This window comes from Hylobates moloch, unplaced genomic scaffold (genome assembly GCF_009828535.3).
Source record: "Hylobates moloch isolate HMO894 unplaced genomic scaffold, HMol_V3 SCAFFOLD_15, whole genome shotgun sequence".
Lineage (NCBI taxonomy): Eukaryota > Metazoa > Chordata > Mammalia > Primates > Hylobatidae > Hylobates > Hylobates moloch.
Window position 1 is genome coordinate 9,300,686 of NW_026652290.1, and position 21,239 is coordinate 9,321,924.

The 21,239-nt window shown below is 43.7% G+C and overlaps 2 protein-coding genes across 13 annotated transcripts in view; one reads left to right on the forward strand and one right to left on the reverse strand.

The window, feature by feature from the left end:
* M1AP (meiosis 1 associated protein) overlaps window positions 1–7,599 on the reverse strand; it is a 90,188-nt gene extending 82,589 nt beyond the window's left edge. For 2 of the 7 annotated variants that reach the window (XM_058428345.1, XM_058428351.1), the window contains exon 1: window positions 6,525–6,722. The gene's annotated coding sequence lies outside the window, so the exon portion shown is untranslated. Of the gene's footprint in view, window positions 1–4,409; window positions 4,484–4,993; window positions 5,056–6,524; window positions 6,723–7,396; window positions 7,493–7,524 lie in introns of those variants that run through there. The other 5 variants (XM_058428347.1, XM_058428350.1, XM_058428346.1 and 2 more) reach the window with 5 other exon arrangements.
* Window positions 7,587–21,239, forward strand: part of SEMA4F (ssemaphorin 4F) — a 35,600-nt gene continuing 21,947 nt past the window's right edge. The window contains exons 1-4 of one of the 6 annotated variants that reach the window (XM_032177276.2): window positions 13,178–13,452; window positions 15,487–15,638; window positions 16,522–16,581; window positions 16,811–16,909. In XM_032177276.2, the coding sequence (XP_032033167.1) occupies window positions 13,308–13,452; window positions 15,487–15,638; window positions 16,522–16,581; window positions 16,811–16,909 (456 nt within the window). In that variant the 5' untranslated portion in view covers window positions 13,178–13,307. Of the gene's footprint in view, window positions 7,701–13,177; window positions 13,453–13,950; window positions 14,333–15,486; window positions 15,639–16,521; window positions 16,582–16,810; window positions 16,910–21,239 lie in introns of those variants that run through there. The other 5 variants (XM_032177277.2, XM_032177278.2, XM_058428343.1 and 2 more) reach the window with 5 other exon arrangements.

Genomic DNA, 21,239 nt, shown 5'->3' on the forward strand with positions numbered 1-21,239 from the left:
ATCAAAAGTTACACCAAAAAACTCAAGTTTCTGTCTCAAAGTAAGCTATCTGCCCTCATAAACTTTGTTTCTTTATTAGCATTTATTGCACTCTATTACAATTTGTTTCTATGACTGCCTCTCCCACTATATTGTAAGCTTCCCAAGGGTAGAGAACCTGTCTTGTTGATTTTATTCATCAATGCCTAGCATATGTGTGTTTAGTACCTAACGAATAATTCTTAAAAATGAAAATATGACTACATTTCTCCTTGGTTAAAATTCTTTGGTTGTCTGAATCTCTTATAAGGTAAAATTTAAACCGTCTTTAAGACCTGTCATTACTTGATTGTTAGCCTCATTAGGAACTGTTCTTCACCTCAAGGTTTTCATGGAAACAATACTAAATATATTCACTTTAGTGCATTTGCTCATGCTGCTTCTCTGCCTCCAATACTCCTGCCTTCTTTCTCTACTGGCTACTTATACTTATCCCCAGGACTCAGATTAGGAAGTGAGAAAAAATGAGAACAAAGAACCAATATAAGGAATGAGAAAGGGACATCATTACAAACGCTCAAACGTGAAAAGGGTTATAAGAGGACATAATGAATAGCTTCATGCTAATAAGTTTGATAAAGTGGGCAAATTCCTAGAAAAATGTATCTAACCAATACTAAAGAAATTTTAGAAACCTAAATAGTCTATAATCATTAAAGGAAATGTAATTGGTAATCAAATATCTTCCCACAAGAGGGTCAGATGATTTCACTGATGAGCTCCATCAAACTTGCAAAGACCAAGAATTTCAATTTTTTTTTTTTTTTTTTGTAGAGATGGGGTCTTGCTATGTTGCCCAAGATGGTCTCAAACTCCTGGGCTCAAGTGATCCATCTGCCTCGGCCTCCTGAAGTGCTGGGATTACAGGCATGAGCCACTGTGCCCAGCCAAGAACTTCAATCTTAAACAAATTATTTTAAGAACAGAAGAAGCTACACTCCTCAGTTAATTTTTTTTTTTTAGATGGAGTTTCACTCTTGTTGCCCAGGCTGGAGTGCAATGGCATGATCTCGGCTCGCTGTAACCTCCACCTCCCGGGTTCAAACGATTCTCCTGCTTCAGCCTCCCGAGTAGCTGGGATTACAGGCATGCGCCACCATGCCTGGCTAATTTTGTATTTTTAGTAGAGACAGGGTTTCTCCATGTTAGTCATGCTGGTCTCGAACTCCTGACCTCAGGTGATGCACCCGCCTCGGCCTCCCAAAGTCCTGGGATTACAAGCATGAGCCATGGCACCTGGCCTCCTCAATTAATTTTATGAGGTTAGCACAACCTTTGAAAGTGAAACCAGATAAAGGTGTAATAAGAAAAAAATTATAGGATAATCTCACCCATAAACTTGTAACAATTCTAAATAAAATATAGAGAAATTGAAACTAATAATATAAAAAAAGAATAACACAGCATGACCAAGTTGAGTTTATCCCAAGAACATAAGGTTGATATAACATTAGAATATCAATCACGTAATTTGTCACATTAAAAAAGTAAATGAGAAAAATGATATGATCATCCCAATAGATGCAAAAAAGCCTCTGTTTAAAACCCAGCATTTGTGCATGATAAAGACTGAGTAAGAACAGATGATGGGAATAATCTGATAAAATATATTTACAAAAAGAGAGATCAAACATCATTCTTCATGGTGATATGTTGAAAGCTTTCCATGTAAGACAAGGAGCATGCTATCATCACTTCTATTCAGCCTTATAGTGAAGGTAGTAATGAGGTAAGACAAATAAATAAAAGGCATTGCAATGGAAGAAAGAAAACTGTCATTGTGTGCCAATGATTGTGTATATAGAAAATCTAAAATAATCTACAGCTTTATAATTTTTCCCAAAAGATCTCCTTGTCTTTTGTCAAATTTTAGTCTTAGGGATCTGTTAATTTTTAAATATTAATTTACATTTCAAAGAACTATCGACAACAAAGTTTCTCTCCCTTTCTCATCTTTTTAAATTTCATTTTTAGTTTGTTGCTTATGTATAGAAATATAGTTAATTAAAAAAATCTTTTATAGAGACGGGGTCTTGCTATGTTGCCCAGGTTGGTCTTGAACTTCTGAGCTCAACCAATCCAACTGGCTCTGCCACCCAAAGTGCTGGGATTACAGGCATGAACCACTGTGCCCAGCTATAATTAATTTTTGTATATTGACTTTATATTTAACAAACTTGCTGCACTCTCTTACTAATTATAATAATTTATCTATAGAACTTTTTGGATTTTTTTGTTCTTAAAAGATCATATAATCTTTAAATAATCATATATACCAGGATACATGAAAAAAGTCATAGCAGCCAAAAGACTATTAATAACAATCTTGTTCACAATTACCCAAAACTGAAAAAAACACAAATGTCAATCTACATCAAAATGGATAAGTCATAGTATATTTCCACATACAGCAATGAAGATGAATGAACTACAGTTGCATGTGGCAACATGGATGATTCTAAGAAACATATTATTGAGTAAAAGCAGCAAGACACAAAGAATACATACACATGTAGCATGATTTCATCTACATAGATTTTAAAAATAAGCAAAAGTAGTTATATTGTTTAGAGATGCATACACAGTGATAAAACCATAAAGAAAAGCAAAGAAATGATTATCACAAAAATGAGGCTACTAAAACTTAAAGTATAATAATAATAATAAAAAAAGAAAAAAAATGAGGCTAGTGATTTTCCCTAGGAAGGAATGAAGGCATTATGATGAGAAGAGACAAAAGAAGGGGGTCCTGGGGTGTTGGTAATGTTCTTTTTTTTTTTTTTTTTTTTTTTTTTGAGACAGGGTCTCGCTCCATCACCCAGGCTGGAGTGCAGCAGTGGCCCAATCTCAGCTCACTGCAACCTCCACCTCCCAGGCTCAAGTGATCCTCCCACCTCAGCCTCCTAAGTACCTGGCACTACAGGCATGCACCACAATGCCTTGCTAATTTGTGTGTTTTTTTGGTAGAGACAGGGTTTTGCCATGTTGCCCAGGCTGGTCTCAAACTCCTGGGCTCAAGCGATCCTCCCACCTTGGCCTCCCAAAGTACTGGGATTACAGGGATGAGCCACCACTTCCAGCCTAATGTTCTATTTCTTGATCTTTTATTGTGGATATTGGGTATTCACTTTCTACTATTAAACTATACATTCATGTTTTATGACATTTTCTGTATATATGTTATATTTAATAATAAAAATATTTCAAAAAGAACATTAGGACAATCAAAAGAAAACAAAAGAAATATGATAAAAAAATAGCTAAAAAATGTCCCCACCTCTGAGAACTAAAATCATTCTATATAATTGTTTTTAGCTAAAGAATGCAGGGAAAATTAAAGCTTATTTGATTTCCCCTGTGACCAATAGAAAGATAATTATGATAATTTTCAGAAACACTTTGGAATTTAGAATCTTTAAAAATGATCTAAGAATACATAGATAGGCCAGGCGCGGTGGCTCACGCCTGTAATCCCAGCACTTTGAGAAGCCGAGACGGGTGGATCACAAGGTCAGGAGACCAGCCTGACCAACATGGTAAAACCCTGTCTCTACTAAAAATACAAAAATTAGCCGGGCATGGTAGTGCGTGCTTGTAATCCCAGCTACTCAGGAGGCTGAGACAGGAGAATCACTTGAACCCGGGAGGCGGAGGTTGCAGTGAGCCAAGATCGCACCATTGCACTCCAGCCTGGGTGACAGCATGAGACTCTGTCTAAAAAAAAAAAAAAAAAAAAAAATACAAAGATAGATGTATTTCCCCAAATGAATCAGTGAAGTTATTCTCTTCAAACTTCCCTTTTTGAATAGTGGAAGTCAGCATTTGTTCATTCAACATTTTTAAAAATTGAGTTCCAATTATGTGCTGGATACAGCTAGAAAAATAAATGAATATGCTAATCTGTTGAAAGTCATCTTGAACCAGAAATCCAAATCAATTACTAACATATTTACCAAGAAAGCACATAACATATTTTTAAACTGTACTTTAAGTACATGGGGCCAATTTCTACATGGAATGCTGAACTTGAAGCTGACACAGAGAAATTCACACAAACAGGTAGTCAGAGGCCTTATTTAATGTATAATTAAATTTAATTATCCATCTCCATCTCTCACATCTGGAAACGCCATTTTAAAGTAGAGGCAGGGCAACCCGCTTAGGTCCCCGTCCACACTGTGGAAGCTTTGTTCTTTCGCTCTTTGCAATAAATCTTGCTGCTGCTCACTTTTTGGGTCCGCACTGCCTTTATGACCTGTAACACTCACTATGAAGGTCTGCAGCTTCGCTCCTGAGGCCAGCGAGACCACGAACCCACTGGGAGGAACGAACAACTCCACACACGCCGCCTTAAGAGCTGTAACACTCACCGCAAAGGTCTGCAGCTTCACTCCTGAAGCCAGCAAGACCACGAACCCACCAGAAGGAAGAAACTCCAGACACATCCGAACATCAGAAAGAACAAACTCTGGACACACCATCTTTAAGAACTGTAACACCGCGAGGGTCCACGGCTTCATTCTTGAAGTCAGCAAGACCAAGAACCCACCAATTCTGGACACAGTATTGCTGGGCCATAAGGCACATATGAGTTTAGTTTTGATAGTGAGGTAGGAGGCGGGACTCAACTCTGGAGGAAGGGCTTCGACACCAGACCAAATTGAGGACAAGCTTAAACAGGGCCAGGGTGGAAGCAGCTTTCCATAAGACATGCCCACCAGTGTGCCATGTCAGTTTACCATTGCCATGGCAACACTCAGAAGTTACCATCCCTTTCTATAGCAACGACTCTATGACCTGGAAGTTACCATGCTTTTCCTAGAAATTTCTGCATCAACTCCCCCTTAATTTGCATGTAATTAAAAGTGGGTATAACTATGACTGCTGAACTACTTCTGAGCTGCTATTCTGGGCACACTGCCTAGGGGCTAGACCTGCTCCACAGTTGCAGTACCTCTGCTGCTGCTGTACACTGCTGCTTCAATAAAAGTTGCTGTTTAACACCACCAGCTCACCCTTGAAAAAATAAAAATAAAAATAAAAAAATAAAGTAGAGGCAGTCCTCATTTTGCATGGTTCCAGTATATAGAGTTCAGTTACTACAGTTTAATTAACACCAGTCCTCCAACAACACCGTTCAAATTTCAGTTACCATGGAATTAACTGTAATTATATAAAGTAGTATCTAGCTCTTTAGTTCATGAATTACTACATAGTTATCAGTATCAATAGTATAGTATACTGATACAGTGTACTGATATAATATAGTGATCAGTGCATCATGATCAGTAATGAATTATATCACTTCTTTCAAAGTCTGTTGGTGACCGGTCACTGCAGATCCGTTAGTCAGTTAAAGCACAGACAGAAGTGTGTAGTTGTGTCGCCTCCTTGTCTCCTAGTGATAAGCCCATGTGATGTTTTATAAAAACAAAAATTGAAAGAGGAAACTAGCCAATAAAAGGAGAAGCAAAGAAATAAAAAATGATAATGCCAAGAGTGAAATCTGAATCTAACATAAGTGGAGTTAAAGGAGAAACAGCTGACTATGAGAGTGCTAACACTGCCTCCACTTGATAGACTCTAGAGAAGCAGCCAGAGGAATTTAGTGAAGGCAAACTTATCAACATACTTGAGGAAAGTCATTGTGATGAAAAGGATGAAGACATCCTACAGAAAAGGCCACTGGCAAAAAGCTTCATTATCAAAGAAACTTTCAGAGGTATTTTACAAAATTGAAGGTACAAAGGATAAAATATAGGAAACTGACCCAAACTTAGAAAGAAGTATGACAGTTTGCCAAGACACACAAAAAATGTTTGCTCTCTCATTAAGTTTTACTATACGAAGCAAACAAGTACTGTTCAAACTACTCTTGATAAGTTTTTTTCAACAAATAAAACACTTTAGCTCTCAATGTTTCTAATGTTTTAATATTAGTATTAGTATGAAATAGTTTTACTGTTTTACATTTACCTATAGTTAGTAAGAAAGTTTTAGTGTTTTGACAATTTTTCAAGGTTATAGAACAACTGTAATTTTTCCCATTGGTGTTTAAGATCTCTTTGAATGGTTTCAGCCTGCAGTCATTTTTCAATCCCACACTAATGTGCATTGGAAGACTATTTTAAATGAGGTAAGAGGCAGCCTCTCATCCTCAAACATCATCAATTCATGCATCTGATGTGTCTGGGCATAGTACTAAACAGGCTCTGACCTTATTTTGACCCTATACTCTCCACTTTTGCCAAGAACACTCGCTTAATGAATTCTCCCTGCAAACTGGTTAAAACTGGAACTGGGCCTTGAACCACCCAAAACCACCAAGTTATGCCCAAACTAAAAACCCTCCAAGGACTTCCAATTACACCACTGGAAACAAAATCCAATCTCTTTACCCTGGCCCTAAAGTTCTGCTTGTGCCTTCTGCCCAACTCTCCATCCTCACACCAGGCCCTCCCCTGCCCGCACCCCGGAAGATCCACCTCTCACAGATCGGCTTCTCGCTGTGTCTGCCTCTGCGGATGTTCTGTTCCGTGATGAGCTTTCTAGGTTAGGGCCCCTTTACAAGCCCTCATTCACTTTCTTCAATGGTTCTCCCTCTGGCAGGGCCCCATTAAAGATTTCGTGGGCCCTAAGCACTTTCGTCTTCGTGGGCCCCTTCCTCCATTAAAAAAAGATTAAAAGAAGTTAATGGATTTTGTAGGCCCTAAAAATCTCATTTTCCCCTCCTGATGTGAGGAAAAAATCAAAACACTTTCTTTGACTTCATGGGTTCACTTTAAACAAAATGTAAACATTCCCGTGGCCGGGTGCGGTGGCTCACGCCTGTAATCCCAGCACTTTGGGAGGCCGAGGCAGGCGGATCACGAGGTCAGGAGTTCGACCAGCCTGGCCAACACAGTGAAACCACATCTCTACTAAAAATATTAAAAAATTAGTCGGGCATGGTGGCAGGAGCCTGTAATTCCAGCTATTCGAGAGGCTGAGGCAGGAGAATCACTTGAACCCGGGAGGTGGAGGTTGCAGTGAGCCGAGATCACGCCATTGCACTCCAGCCTGGGCGACAAGAGTGAAACTCTGTCTCAAAAACAAAGCAAAACCAGAAGAAAAAAAAATTCTCGTGACCCCCCGAAGCCTCGTGGTCCCTCGGCATGGCGCCTACCGTGCCTGGCGGATCAGCAGCCCGGCCCTCGGGCCTGGGGGTCCCGCGAGGAAGCTCCGGGCCCAGACTCCGCGCAGGCCTGGCCGCCCAGAACAGTATGCGGAGGGATGACTCCGACAGCGATTTAGGAGCCTCTCTCTTGGCGTCAGTCTTGCCCCGGCACACGTCACGGCCAGCGCAGCCAACACCTACCTGCCTTAGCACCGCCCGAGCTCGGCCCACGCCCAGCCTGCGAAGTGGTGCCGGCTGCTCTCGGGCTGCCCTCCCTCCCCGAGGCGTGGAGAAGCGTCCCTGTCTTCGGAAGACGGAGGCCCCCTCACCTGGTCCTCCCGGCTCTCGGCGTGCGCCCGCGCGTTCGGAGGCGCCCCCCTCAGGCCGGCGCGGCTGGGCGGGAGGCTCACTGCGGGCAAGGCGGGGCCCGGCCGCCTCAGGGTGGCGCTTGAGGAAAACGGTCTCCAAGTCCCGAGATGCCCTGAGAACAGTCCTTCTTTGTCTCGTAGGTAGAATTTTGTCTATTTGTTGGATATACTGTGCTAAACCTGGCATTTTTTCTTTTTCTACTCCTTCCCATGAAACATCCCAGTAGCGCCCCCACCGACCGTGTTCTTGGTTTTGACTTTTCCCTTCCGCATCATTTCTCCTTCAGCCAGTCGCTATTTTGTTCACTAAACATCTGTGGTGGGCACATTATGTGCCACGCATTGTGCTAGGATTGGAGTACAGTGGATGTACAGACAATGGTCCCTGCCCTCATGGAAGTTATAGCTACCTTCAGAAAGTTCTTTTTTAAGTCTTTTCAAACTCCTATATTCCAAGAGGGTCTGTCCCTGTCTTCATACTCATTCTCGCTTGCTTGAGGTTGATTCCGATAGTCCCTCTGACGAACTCCAGGTGGGGTACGAGCGTCCTGGTCCCTAACAGTTGGTTGGTCTGGGTCTTCAACTCTGTCTGGTTAAAAAGGAATTCTCTGAATTAGTCCACAGGAGAGGGAAAGATAATGCTAGTTCCAAGCTAGGAATGTACAAGCAGTTTTCCTTGTTTTCTTTATTATTATTATTGTTATTTTCTCAGTTCATTGCCTAGATGCAGGTTGGGGGGGGTGGGGCAATATTTCAATGAATGGCACAGGATAGGTTAGATGTTTCAACAGGAAAAGAGTTGCCTGCTTGTATTCTAGTCCCACTAAACCATTTTGCTCCTATCAACTGTTCCTCAGGTAAGAACAGAACTATTTAACCTATGTCCTTTTTTAAACACTATAATCTGATATACAATAGAGTTCCTGTGTTTCAGTTTAAAGGGTAGCTTCTCAACAGCTCTTTCCCCCCAAATAGTCCAAATTAGCCTTCCTGTCTCTAATCTCCAGATTATCGTTTCCACTGATGTTAGAATTGTCCTTGTAAAAATGTTTTGATCATATCATTCTTTGTCTTAAAAATGGCTTATGTTTCCTTTTCGGTTAGAGGGTCCATTATAACTGACCCCACCTACCTTACTAGGCTGAGCCCAAAATTAGCTGTCTTACTCCCCTTTGTGTTGCTATACCAGAATACCACAGAACAAATAATTTATAAATAAAGGAAATGTATTCTTAAATTCTGGAGGGTAGGAATTCCAAGGTTAAGAATTCCACGTCTAGTGAGGGCATTTTTTCTGTGTCATCCCATGGCAGAAGGCAGAAGGGCAAGGGGTACAAAAGAGCAAGATAGCAACAGGGAGCTGAACTCACTTTTACAACAAACCCACTCTCTCAATAACTAACTAACTTCCAAGATAATGACATTAATTCATTTATGGGGGCAGAGCCCTTATTGCCTAATCACCTTTTATTAGGCCCCACCTCTGAACACTATTCCATTGGGTATTAAGTTTCCAGCAAATGACCTCTGGGGGACACATTCAAACTTGAGCACTAGCCTCACTCCAAACCATACCACCCATTGCTCCTACCTACTATTAATTTCTTTCTGTTCCCTCTATAGCATTTATTAAAAATATGCAAAGAACTGTACCAGAAATGGGGACTATGACATAAGAATTGTTTTCTGAGGGCAACAAACTATAATGGTCATGAGAAAGTACCTTGCATACTTTAAACTACAAGGAGTGTAACTGACCAAGGGCATCAGCTGCTGCCTTAGAAATCTACTGCCATGACTGGGCGCAGTGGTTCATGCCTGTAATCCCAGCACTTTGGGAGGCCGAGGCGGGTGGATCACCTGAGGTCGGGAGTTCGGGACCAGTCTGACCAACATGGAGAAACCCCATCTCTACTAAAAATACAAAATTAGCCGGGCATGGTGGTGCATGCCTGTAATCCCAGCTACTCGGGAGGCTGAGGCAGGAGAATCACTTGAACCCGGGAGGCGGAGGTTGCGGTGAGCCGAGATTGTGCCGCTGCACTCCAGCCTGGGCAACAAGAGCAAAAACTCCGTCTCAAAAAAATAAATAAATAAATAAAAATAAATCTACTGCCACATTTGCGTGGAGGCCATCTTCCCAGCCACCAACTGAATGTGGTGGAGATACTAAAGCAGACCCATTCCTGGGAAACACTGCACTCCTCACACAGCACTCCTCTAATGGGCAGCATCGGCTTGATGATTCCCCAACAGTCTTGCTGAACTGTACTCCAGTATGGAGTATAGTATATGGAAGAGGACTGGCAAAGATGAAGCAGGAGAGATAGGCAAAGGGCCAGAACATACACGATCTGTGGACTATATTAAAGATTTCGGATCTTATCTCATAGCAAAGGCAGGGTGGGCTGGAATGGGGAGATAAACTGAAGTGTTTAAGCAGAAGAGTGACATGATCTGATTTGTGTACTGGAGAGAACGTTCTCCCTGCCTTCCCTGCCTTAAAAGGAATGGACTGGGGGCTGAAATTGGGGTGGTGGCAGCAAGGCATAGGGACAAGACTAAAGTAGGAAGTAGCCCGGGCAAGAGAAGATAGTTGTTTGAATTAGGGTGCTGGTAAAGGGGATGCAGAGATGTGGGAGGAAATATTTAGGAGTTAAAATTAACAGGCCTTTATGATTGATTTGATTGATTAGGAGGAATCCAAAATGACAGGGCCTAGAACATAGTAGGCATTCCATGAATACTTACTGAATAAACGAATGCAAAGTCTCTGGCTTAGACAGCTGGAAAGACAGTAGTGCTATGTATTAAGATGGGGAACATTGGTTTTAGCATCCACACAATTACCAGGATGCTATGAGGATAGGGATGATAGTTCAGTTTTGGACATATTGAAATCAAGGTGCCTGTGGTTACACCGTGTGGAAATGTCCACTAGGCACTTGGATGTGTGTGTCAGAAGCTGAAGAGAAAGATATGGCCTGGAAATGTAGATTTAGAAAATCATTATTAACTAGTATGAATGAGACTACATAGAACAGTGATTTTTTTTTTCAAAGTGGGGATCTCAACTCATTAATGAATAGTAAAATCAATTTAGTGGGCTGCAACCAGCGTTTAAAAAAATGGAATAGAATAAAATGCAACATGATAGGAAAAAAATGAGAATTTAGCTCCTGAAGTAAAGGTAAATATAATGTAAGTATGACTTTGTTAAAAATTTAACTCACTAATATGTACATTGGGTACATGAATGCATGTACTTACTTAAGTGCGATTAGGTTGCACAATAACCTCTTATTGTATGTTTTGTGAAAAAAATTGAAAAAATATTAAAAAAATCAAAAGACAAAATAACCAATAAATCATGTTCAGAAAAGGGACTAAGGCCTAGACTAGACTGCTGAGAAGCAGCTTAGGAAAGGCATATAGCGGTGCTAGAGGAAGAAACTCAGATGGGGGCAGGGGTTCCATTGTTGTGTTGAGGTTGGTTTTAGAAAGAAGATTTCAGAGAGAAGATTTGAAGTACTGATCCCAAATGCCTGATTTTCCCTCCAGGCTAAGCAATTTGAATTCAGGGACCATGGCTTTTTTTTTTTTTTTTTTTTTTTTTGGCAGGCTAGAGTGCAATGGTGTGATCGTAGCTCCCTGCAGCCTTGAACTCCTGGGCTCAAGTGATCCTCCTGCCTCAGTCTCCCGAGTAGCTGGGACTACAGATGTGTGCCACCAGGCCTTGCTATTATTATTATTTTGCAGAGACAGGGTCTCGCTATGTTGACCTGTCTGGTCTCGAACTCATCTTCAAGTGATCCTCCTGCCTCGGCCTCCCAAAGTGCTAGGATTACAGGCATGAGCCACCATGCCCAGCCAAGGGACCATGTCTTAATCTTCTTATCTCTAGTACTTAGTAAAATGCCTGGCACATAGTAGGCCCTTAATAACTGTTGAAAGAATAAACTAGAACCAGTACTTGCACTTTAGAAAGATTATCCTGATGGCAGTCTGGAAGGGGAGGGATTGGAGGCAAGGTTTTTGTTTTTTAAATGAAATTATCACACAGTCCAGGTGAATGATGATGATGTCCTGAACTATGATGACAATGGAAAGAAAAGGATGGATTTAAGTTATTTTTTAGTCAGATTTATAAGGACATAGTGATTTCTTATATATGGGTGTGGTAGCTAGTCTCCAAGAAAGGAGGCTGAAATCCTTGTATTCCCAGTGAAATCCCTGTACCACCTGGTGAAGTCCCCTTCCACAGTGCATCAGGGCTGGCCTGTGTGACAAGTAGAATATGGCCGAGTGATTGTGTGTTACTTCTGAGGCTAGGTCACAAATATATCATTTGCTCTTTTGCCTTGTTCTTTTGGATCACTTGCTCTGAGAAAGTCACCCCATTTTGTGAAGACATTCAAGCAACCCCATGGAGAAATTCATGTGGAGAACAACCTACTTACTTCCGACAGCCACTACCAATTTGGCAGGCATGGAAGTCAGCCATCTTGGAAGTGGGTCCTCAGCCCCAGGCAAGCCTTCAGTGGACTGCTGCTCCATTTGATATCTGGACTGTAATCTTGTGAGAGACTGGAAGCCAGACCACCTAGCCAAACTACTCCTAAATTTCTGACGCAGAGAGACTGTGAGAGATAATAAAAGTTTATTCCAAATGTCTGATTTTCCCTCTAGGCTAAGCAATTTGAATTCAGGGACCATGTCTTTGTTTGTTTTAAGCCACCAAATTCTGAGGTTAATTTGTTACATTTGTTTTGCAGCCTAGATAACTAATACAATGGGGGTGAAAGAGGAGAAAGCAAAGACTACCTACTAAGTGCAGACTAAGTGCTTGAAGAAGGAGCTAGGGTTGGGATGGAGGAGATAGTGAGTTATGCTCAGGACCTATGCTTGCCTTGTTCGTAGGATATCCAAGTGGATATGCCCATAGGCAGTCTTTGTTCCTCGCCCTCAAAGGCCTACCAACCCTAGAAGACTCAGTTCAAATGTCACCTCTTCTGTGAGGCCTTCCTATTTCCTCTGGCAAAACCTGGCCCTTCTGCACACTTATTGCACGTTATTATAGCAAACGTGCCTTGCTTTGTATTGCAATTATCTATTTGCAGTTATTTGTTTACATTTGGAAGCCCCATTACAGTGTGAACTCCCTAGGGCAAGGGCCCTGATTTTTAGTATTTTCTGTATAATCGTGTGTGTGTGTGTGTGTGTGTGTGTGCGTGCGCGTGTGCGTATGCGCGCGCGCGTTACACTGTGCCTGCCCAGCACATAGGCAGCCGTCCTTAAATGCTTGCAAAGTATTAATTTTGAGAAACTTGGTGCGTGTATCCACGTCCTCTTATTAGTAAGTTTTCCTTATTAGTACAGCTATGGGCATTTGAGTTTTTGGAGTGGCCAGAGCAAACTCGCTACTCGAGGTCCTTGAGTGGCAGCCCCAGCGCACTTCCGAGGCAGAACTCCCACCTTCTCCTGGGTCTAGCTCCGCCTCTGCCTGGGTTAGGACTCGCCTCCCCTCAGCCCCGCCTTCACTCAATCCCGATTGGCTGGAGGAAGAAGAAGGCCCGACCATTGGCCCCTTTTTGAGGGGGCGGAGCCGGGCGGTGTTTCATCCCTCAGCCTCAGGCCGAGCCGGACCGAGCCGAGAGGACCCGAGTGGGGCCGAGGCCGGTAGCCCGGGGGCCCTGAGCAGAGGCTGTAGCTTGCGCGGCACTCGCGGCCAGGCGGAGCCAAAGATGCCGGCTTCTGCTGCGCAGCCCCGCCCGGGTCCCGGGCAGCCTACAGCCTCGCCCTTCCCGCTGCTGCTGCTGGCGGTGCTGAGCGGCCTGGTATCCGGCCGCGTCCCCCGCTCGGTGCCCAGAACCTCGCTTCCCATCTCTGGTAAGGCGCGGGCGCCCACACCCTCAGCCCTTCGCGCCCACACCCACACCCACCTGCTCCTCAGACCGCGCGGCCGGACCCGGGCCTCTTAGCCTGGTGTATGGCGTTCCACGCCGCCCACGCCCCGCCGGGACCGGGGCGAGACCCTCGCGCTTCACCGCATCCTCTCTGCATCCCTCCCGCGCCCCCCTCTCCAGCCCCTCATCCCCAGCCCGGGCCTCGCGCCTCGGCTCCCAGGACACGCCCAGGGTGCCCCAGCGGGCCCTATTCCCAGAGCTGCAGGAGCGTCCAGTCCTCACCGTGCAGACTGGGACACTGAGGCCCAGAGCTCGGGTGGGGGCTGCCCGAGGTCGTTCATTTCGAAGTTCCGTCTCCCTTAGTCCCCTGTTTCCACGCACATACACCTGGGTCCATCATTCCAGCTTGACGCCCACTCTGCTTTCAGACCCATCAGTCTTTCATTCTACTCCAGCTTTCCATTCCGATCCCCAGGTCAGCATTTCCATCTTCTCCAATTCATTTCCCTATCAATTCTACACATCATCCGAGCCTCTTGGCCCTTCTGACAGCCCTAATCTTCCTAACCCTCTTCCCGCTCCCCTGACATCTCTGACAGCAGCTCCCATTCTCCCATTATTGGATCCACGTTAACTCTCCTAACTTCCTCAGTGTTCCTTGCTGCCTCTGCCCATTCCCTACGTTGAATATTGGTAAACCATTCAATGTGTTGATGTAAAGTTCTGCTTAAATGATTTTTCAAGTCTTCAGAAGGAAAAATAGAGGAGGGGGATATGATCGTTTGAAAAGATGTGGAAGAAGCTAGGAGACGTCACAAGGTTAAAAGTGATCATTGGGGCGATTCACTTTTTAGACTGCTGAGGTGGGTATGAGCATGGCCATGGACCTTGTTGTCTTCTCAGTGGGCATTGAGTGTTATTAGCACCTTGGGCAGACAGAACCAGTGAAGCCAAGAGTACAACCTGTTGGCAACAACTCTGGACTGGTTAATAGTAGTTTAGAGTTTAAACTCAGACTAGTGCCATATAGGGATGCTGTGATTCCAGAAGGTGAAGTTGTGGCCAGAGCCTGGGGTTTCAGTTTGCACCCGAGCAATAGCCACAAAGTAAGTTGAGATTGCAAGGCTGGGTTGATGTCCAGGCATCCAGAGATGTCTAGATGGCAAGCAAGGTGAAGCAGAGTTGAGGATATGAGGGGAAGTTAGGTGATCCAGGGCTTATACTAAGCATGAGAGAGTGGGCAAGATACAGCACAGAGGTAAGTATGGGTGTGGGAGGATGGAGTGGGCGGGACTCACATCAGCACATCTAGGAATGAATGGGTTGGTGTCCATTCTGCCGTCTTGAGGGTACTGAGCAGAGGAAACAGGTAGAGCAGAGCTGTATTGGTGCAAGGGTAGGGTCCCCAGAACTACAGATTGAGCTAGGAAGATAAATTCATGCCAACTTATTCCAATCTTTAAATAAATATTTTGAATGCTGATATGAGGTTTAGATTTTTTTTTTTTTTGAAGTGGAGTCTTGCTCTGTCACCCAGGCTGGTGTGCAGTGGCGTGATCTTGGCTCACTGCAACCTTTACCTCCTGGCTTCAAGCAATTCTCCTGCCTCAGCCTCCCAAATAGCTGGGATTACAGGCATGCGCCACCATGCCTGGCTAATTTTTTGTATTTTTAGTAGAGACGGGATTTCACCGTGTTGGCCAGGCTGGTCTCAAACTCTTGACCTCAAGTGATCCACCCACCTCAGCCTCCCAAAGTGCTGGGATTACAGGCGTTTGCAACCGTGTCCAGCTAGTGCTCTATTTTTATAGAAAAAGCATACTTACCCACTGGATTGTGTGCTAAATATGCTGGCCTCATCTATCTGTGGTTCACTTGTCAAGGCTCTGTTTCTCCCCCATGGCTGCTAAATAAATGGTACTTGGAAGAAAAGAAAAATTGGCCCCTTTGGTTTTGCTCTTGTGGACTCGACCCTTAGGAAGCGATGGCTAACATCACTCTCCTCTCTTCCTGCCAGAGGCTGACTCCTATCTCACCCGGTTCGCTGTCCCTCACACATACAATTACTCTGTTCTCCTTGTGGATCCTGCCTCCCACACACTTTATGTTGGCGCCCGGGACACCATCTTCGCTTTATCCCTGCCCTTCTCAGGGGAGAGACCCCGCAGGGTGAGAGACAAGAGAGGGAAGGGCCCCTGACCCCGTAGCATGTGATTAAATCTATGATTTTATGAGTGTGTGTGTGGGGGGGATTTCATAATAACTAAAGATGTAACAGCAGGGGTAGTAGGAGGGGGTGAGTTGGGAGACATGGGGGGAGATCATCCGCTTTGTTTTCTTAGCTAAGAGTATGGCGGGTCAAGGTGACTGGGGAGGATATGAAGGAGGTTCATGATGATGGGGAGGAGACTATAGTGACCAGGTTTCAGGTGACAATGGGCAGAGGGATCATAAAAATTACAATACTCTAGGGAAACACCTTTCAAACTTTTTTTGACCATTATTATATACAGTTTGAGCATCCCTAATCTAAAAATCTGAAATTCAAAATACTCCCAAATCTGAAACTTTTTGTGTGCCAACATGGCACTCAAAGGAAATGCTCATTGGAGCATTTTGGGTTTTGGATTTTCAAATTAGGGATGCTCAACCAGTATGTATTCTGCGAATATCCCCAAATCTGAAAAAATCTGAAATGTAAAACACTTCTGATCACAAGCAATTCAGATAAGGGATACTCAATGTATACTGTGTATTGTGGCCCAGTACACAATTATGTACTGAAAGAAACCTTTCTTGAAACAATATCTACCTCTTATATGTGATACATTTTGATATATTCTATTTCATTAAAAATGATGTTGGTCATGATTTCAGAATTGATTTTATTACTCATTAATGGGTGGGGACCTCCATTTGAAAAACAATGCTCTAGGGGGACTTTTGAAGTTCCCAAATTGATGGAGGTTATAGAACAGTTTAATATCCTCTAACGTCGAGGAAGTTTGATGTTAGGGGAATCTGGGTGAAATGATCACTTCTCCTTTCTCAGATTGACTGGATGGTTCCTGAGGCTCACAGACAGAACTGTAGGAAGAAAGGCAAGAAAGAGGTAGGTGTAAATCTGAGCCCTGTCTTGAGTGTCAGTTGACACCTTGGCCCAGCCCTGACTCTCAGTCCCCCTGTAATGTTCCCATCCCAGTGGGCCTAGGCAGAGACTCTAACACCATGCCATCACCCATCATCTCTGATCCCAAAGCTTCATCTGACTGTCCTGACGTTACCTTACCCTTCCTCGTACCTGCTGCTTCTGATTCTTTCTAACCATCTCTGACCCCCAGGACGAATGTCACAATTTTGTCCAGATTCTCGCCATTGCCAATGCCTCTCACCTCCTCACTTGTGGCACCTTCGCTTTTGATCCGAAGTGCGGGGTTATTGTGAGTGACGGGTGGGAGGAGAGGGAGAGGGTGCCTGCACCAGTGTGAGTTACTTGGGGTGGTGGTGGGAGGATGGGAAGGGTTTTCTGTGAGCGACCATGATGGGGGCATGGTCAAGGCAACCATTGTGCATGATAAGCATTGGGTGTAGGGGCTGTCCTCATGGGATGAGGGTATGTGTAAGCCACTGAGGGAGGGAAAGGGAGGTTGTCTGGAGAGGGTAAGGTATACAAAGTGTAAAGAGAGATGTAGTGGGATAGTTAAGGAAGTTAGGGATGCTGGTTGGGCTGGGGAAACAAGAAATCCAGGGAGAGACTTCAGAAACCAGAAACTCATGTTTCCCTTGCCCTGTGTATGCTTTGTCCAGGCAGCCTGGGTCCATTTCTTAATTAGTGCAGCCCATTGCCTGTTTCTTCCTTTCATAGCATGTGACTGTCTCTTACCACCTTCTCCTACTTCCACTGCCAACCTCATTGTGTATGGGCTGTGACTGTCTCCTCTCATGGCTTCTGATGTCACTTCCATTAATGTAATATCTGCTGGCCCCATATTCTGGATCTTGCCTTCAGGGTGGGCACTTTGTCAGTCATGTTTTCTTATAGATCCTGTTTATTGCTGCTGAAGGCCTGGACATCACCAGCCTCAAACACAAGCAGGCTTGGGACATGTGTATCCGTAATCACATCTAGGCTAGTCATAATCTTTGGGACTGATGACTGTTTCTGAACTCTCAGCTTTTCCCATCTGTTACACAGTAGTCAGCATTGGTCTTTTGGCAGCTCACATTTGTGACAAGCCCCTGGGGTGAATCAGAAGCCTCACATATCCTTTATATCCAGTGGCTTCTCTTTCTGCTCTGTAGAGCAATAGGAGGTAGTATAACCGCTCCCTTTTTTGACCTAATCCTTAACTGTAGATCTTGTCTTGACTCTTCTGCAGTCTTGACTCTTCTCAGTAATCCTTGCCACCTGGATCAAGTCAGTGTGTATCTCTAAACCCCTCTTTGTTACATACCACCCTCATATCTCTGGCTTAGGATGCTAATCATAATCATATGCATGATTGCTCCAGTTAGTTCCCCTGGGCTGCCTTGGGGTGGGTTGGACTTATGTTGAGTCCTTTTCATAATGCAGGTGATACAGGCTCCCTACCAGCATCTGGATATCTCCTTCATTCTGGAAAGGTTCCCAGTTCAGGGTGTTGATGAAAATCTCTGTATTCCCTCAGGTAACATTGAGGTCTAATTTCCCTACAGTTCTCCTTAAGTTTATAAGGTAGCAGTGGTACTGCCATTGCCATATTTGTCCTTTTCCATTCTGTCAGGCTTGGGGATCCCATGGGTATGAATCCCAGAGCCATGGCTTATAGACAGTGTGATTGTTCTAAGTTAGTCTCCTAGGGCCTTTAATTCTTCCTTGTTTCTCTGAGGTGGGACTCTAGTGGTTGTTACATAAGGTATCTAGACAGAAAATGTTCTTTCTGGACATACCTGTCAGGATTGGTGTGACTTGGATACCTATCTCTTCTTGAGGAACATCAGCAATGAAGAGTGAAGCCAGGGGTCTGTGTCCTGATCTCCCAAGAATTCAGCTCTTTTCCTGAAACCTCCTGTCTAGCAGGCTTATGAAATGAGGGCCCATCCTTTGGTCAAGGCTTGTTTGAAGGAGAATATAGAGACTAGCCGCAAGAGGTCAGCTCTGGTAACCCTTTGAGCCACATCCTGTCTGCTCTGTAGACGTTTTGAAAGTTCTCTTCTGCCTTAACCTGTCTTATCCTACTACCCAGCAGCCCCAGTCTGCTTGACCAAGTTCTTCCTTTATCCTCACTGCTGAACCTCTCGTGTCCTAGACTGATGACTTTGAGACTGTATATAAACAATTATCTGAGAGCTTTGTTCCAGACATAGCAACTTGCTCAAAGTTGATTGTGGAGAAATGAAGGTTCTTACAAAAAGGAAGTTCAAGCATTGGACCTAAGGGCTCCCACTGTGAAGTGCTGTCCTTCAGTGATAGCTCATTGGACATTGGAGGAAAATATCATAATTTGTTTTGTTGAGGGACCTCCAGCAGTTAACAGAGAAAAATGTCAGACTTCTAACAACAACAACAACAACAACAAACAACAACAGTGACAACCATTCAATTGAGTGTCTGCTCTGATGAAGACTTGGTATTAGGTATTTTACATTAAGGATTAAGTTTAATTCTTATCACCACATCATGATATTTAGGTATTATTTCCATTTTACAAATAATGAAACTGAAGTTCAGAGAAATTAAGTATTGTGTATAAGATTGAATAGCTAGCAGAGGCAGAACCAAAATTTAAACCTGTGTTTGTCTCTGGCTCTGTTCCACTATCCTGTCCCTTTGTCTAGCCTGCAGCCCGGAAGACCTTATCTGTCTTCAATTTCTTGTGGCATTTGATGTGTTTCATGTACTAGGAACCATCTTTCTTTTCTTTCCTTTTTTTCTTAGCCACCTGGGAAAGGTCCTTTCTATGCCTTAAACTCCTCTTGGCCGAGGCCAAAGGACCAGTTCCAACCCATAGCTCAGAGAGAGCCTTCCTGTCCAGCTCCGGCTTTCAGCTTCAGGGACTTTGCTTTACCACAGCTGATTTCCAGAGACTATGCTGCTGATTAACACAATGACGATACAATGAGGAATCTCAACATTCAGATAGATAATATAGTGGAGTGGTCATGTCTCTTTCAGACCCGAGTTAAATGTCATTTTGACCATGCAATAATCATAACCTATCTAGTTAATAGGAGGCTCACTTCCTCAAAGGTTAGAAATCTGGATGATATGATGATGCTGCTGGGGAAAACTGAAAAAGAACTAGTTTCAACATATTGAGTTTTAAGGGGCAGATAGGAAATCTCTGTGAGGAAGTCCAGCAGTCAAATAAAAATATGGGCTAGAGTTTAGAAGATATCAGATTTGGAGAGTTTGGGGAATGATTTGCAAAGAATATCTGGCTGGAAAGAATGAATGAGATCTTTGAAGCATATGTGAAAGCGACTAAGGGTAGATTCTTAGGATACACATGTGGGAGCTAGAAAGAAGAAGAAGGAAATAGAGAAATAACAGATAGGAGGGATTCCAGAAGGGCAGAGTTTCAGGAGAGTCAAGGAATAGAATATTTCAAGGAAGGGAAGAGTCACAAATATCAAATGGTGCATAAAGTTTAAAGAGAATGAGAACTGAGAAAAAGTTCATCCCTTTAGGCCTTGGAGAAATGTAAGGCAGCAGTTATAGGCATAGAAAACATTATTTGTTTTCCAGGAATAACAGGTGATCTGGTTTGGATAGAACAAAGGTCATTTTGAGAAGTAGTTGAAAATAAGTAGGTCTGGCTAATGAGGTTGTACTCCAGGCAATGGTGGGCTATTTTCTCATTCTCTTGCACAAAAATTTATTATTAAGTCAGTGACCAATACTTCAGATTAATCTTGGGTGGGTATTAGAATAACTTGGTTGGTGGGGGTGGCTAGATGATGTGGAGAAAGGAGTTTGCCACCATGGTTTAGGTGAGAGGTAAGAAGGGAAGCAGCAGCAGGTAAGTACCACGTCTCTAGAGTGCCCAACCATCTTGTTAATCTCTCACCAAACCCATCTTTCTTCTCAGATGAGGATGCTCCCACTGTCACACAGCTGGAGTCCTGTGCCTCTGCAGAGTCCTCCATTCCAGTAGACTCTTCTGACCCAGCATTCCCTTTTTGGGGACTTCAAAAGTTTTAACAGGCCTTCTTCAAGACTCTCAGTAAAATAGAACCTTGTTTGCCATCTAGAACAAGAGATGAGTAATCGGAGTGGGCCAGTAGTACACTTATGTTCAGGGAATATATATTGATATTTCTGCAACAGCTACCATGAAAGTAATTAGGTTCCAATGACACCATATGCCCACCCCAGTTTGTGAACTAAAGATATCATACCTGGCATTTCCATGCCATGACTTTGACTCTCAACCAGCCACTGTTAACTTCCCTCTCAGTCCTGGGTTGAAATCATCCTTGTTTTTAGATGTTATCTTGAAGCCTCTCTTAGTGCCAAATGCTAGACCAAGGTAACTTCTGGCTGGCCCTGATGAAGCTCTTACACCTCTTGTTCCTTGCCCATGTCAGTCCCTCTGGAGTCCCTGGGTAAGGAAGGTACTTATCTACCAAACTCTCACATTCTGACCTGAGCTTCAGGTCATTCTCTACTGATTTTGCTGGCTCCCCTGTCCTCTTCCCTTGGTCGTATGTCTTTCATCCTTGGGGTGGGGAATAGGAGGAGAATGGCCCTTGTCTCTCTAGGCCTCTGGGTTTCAGATGGTCCTTTAT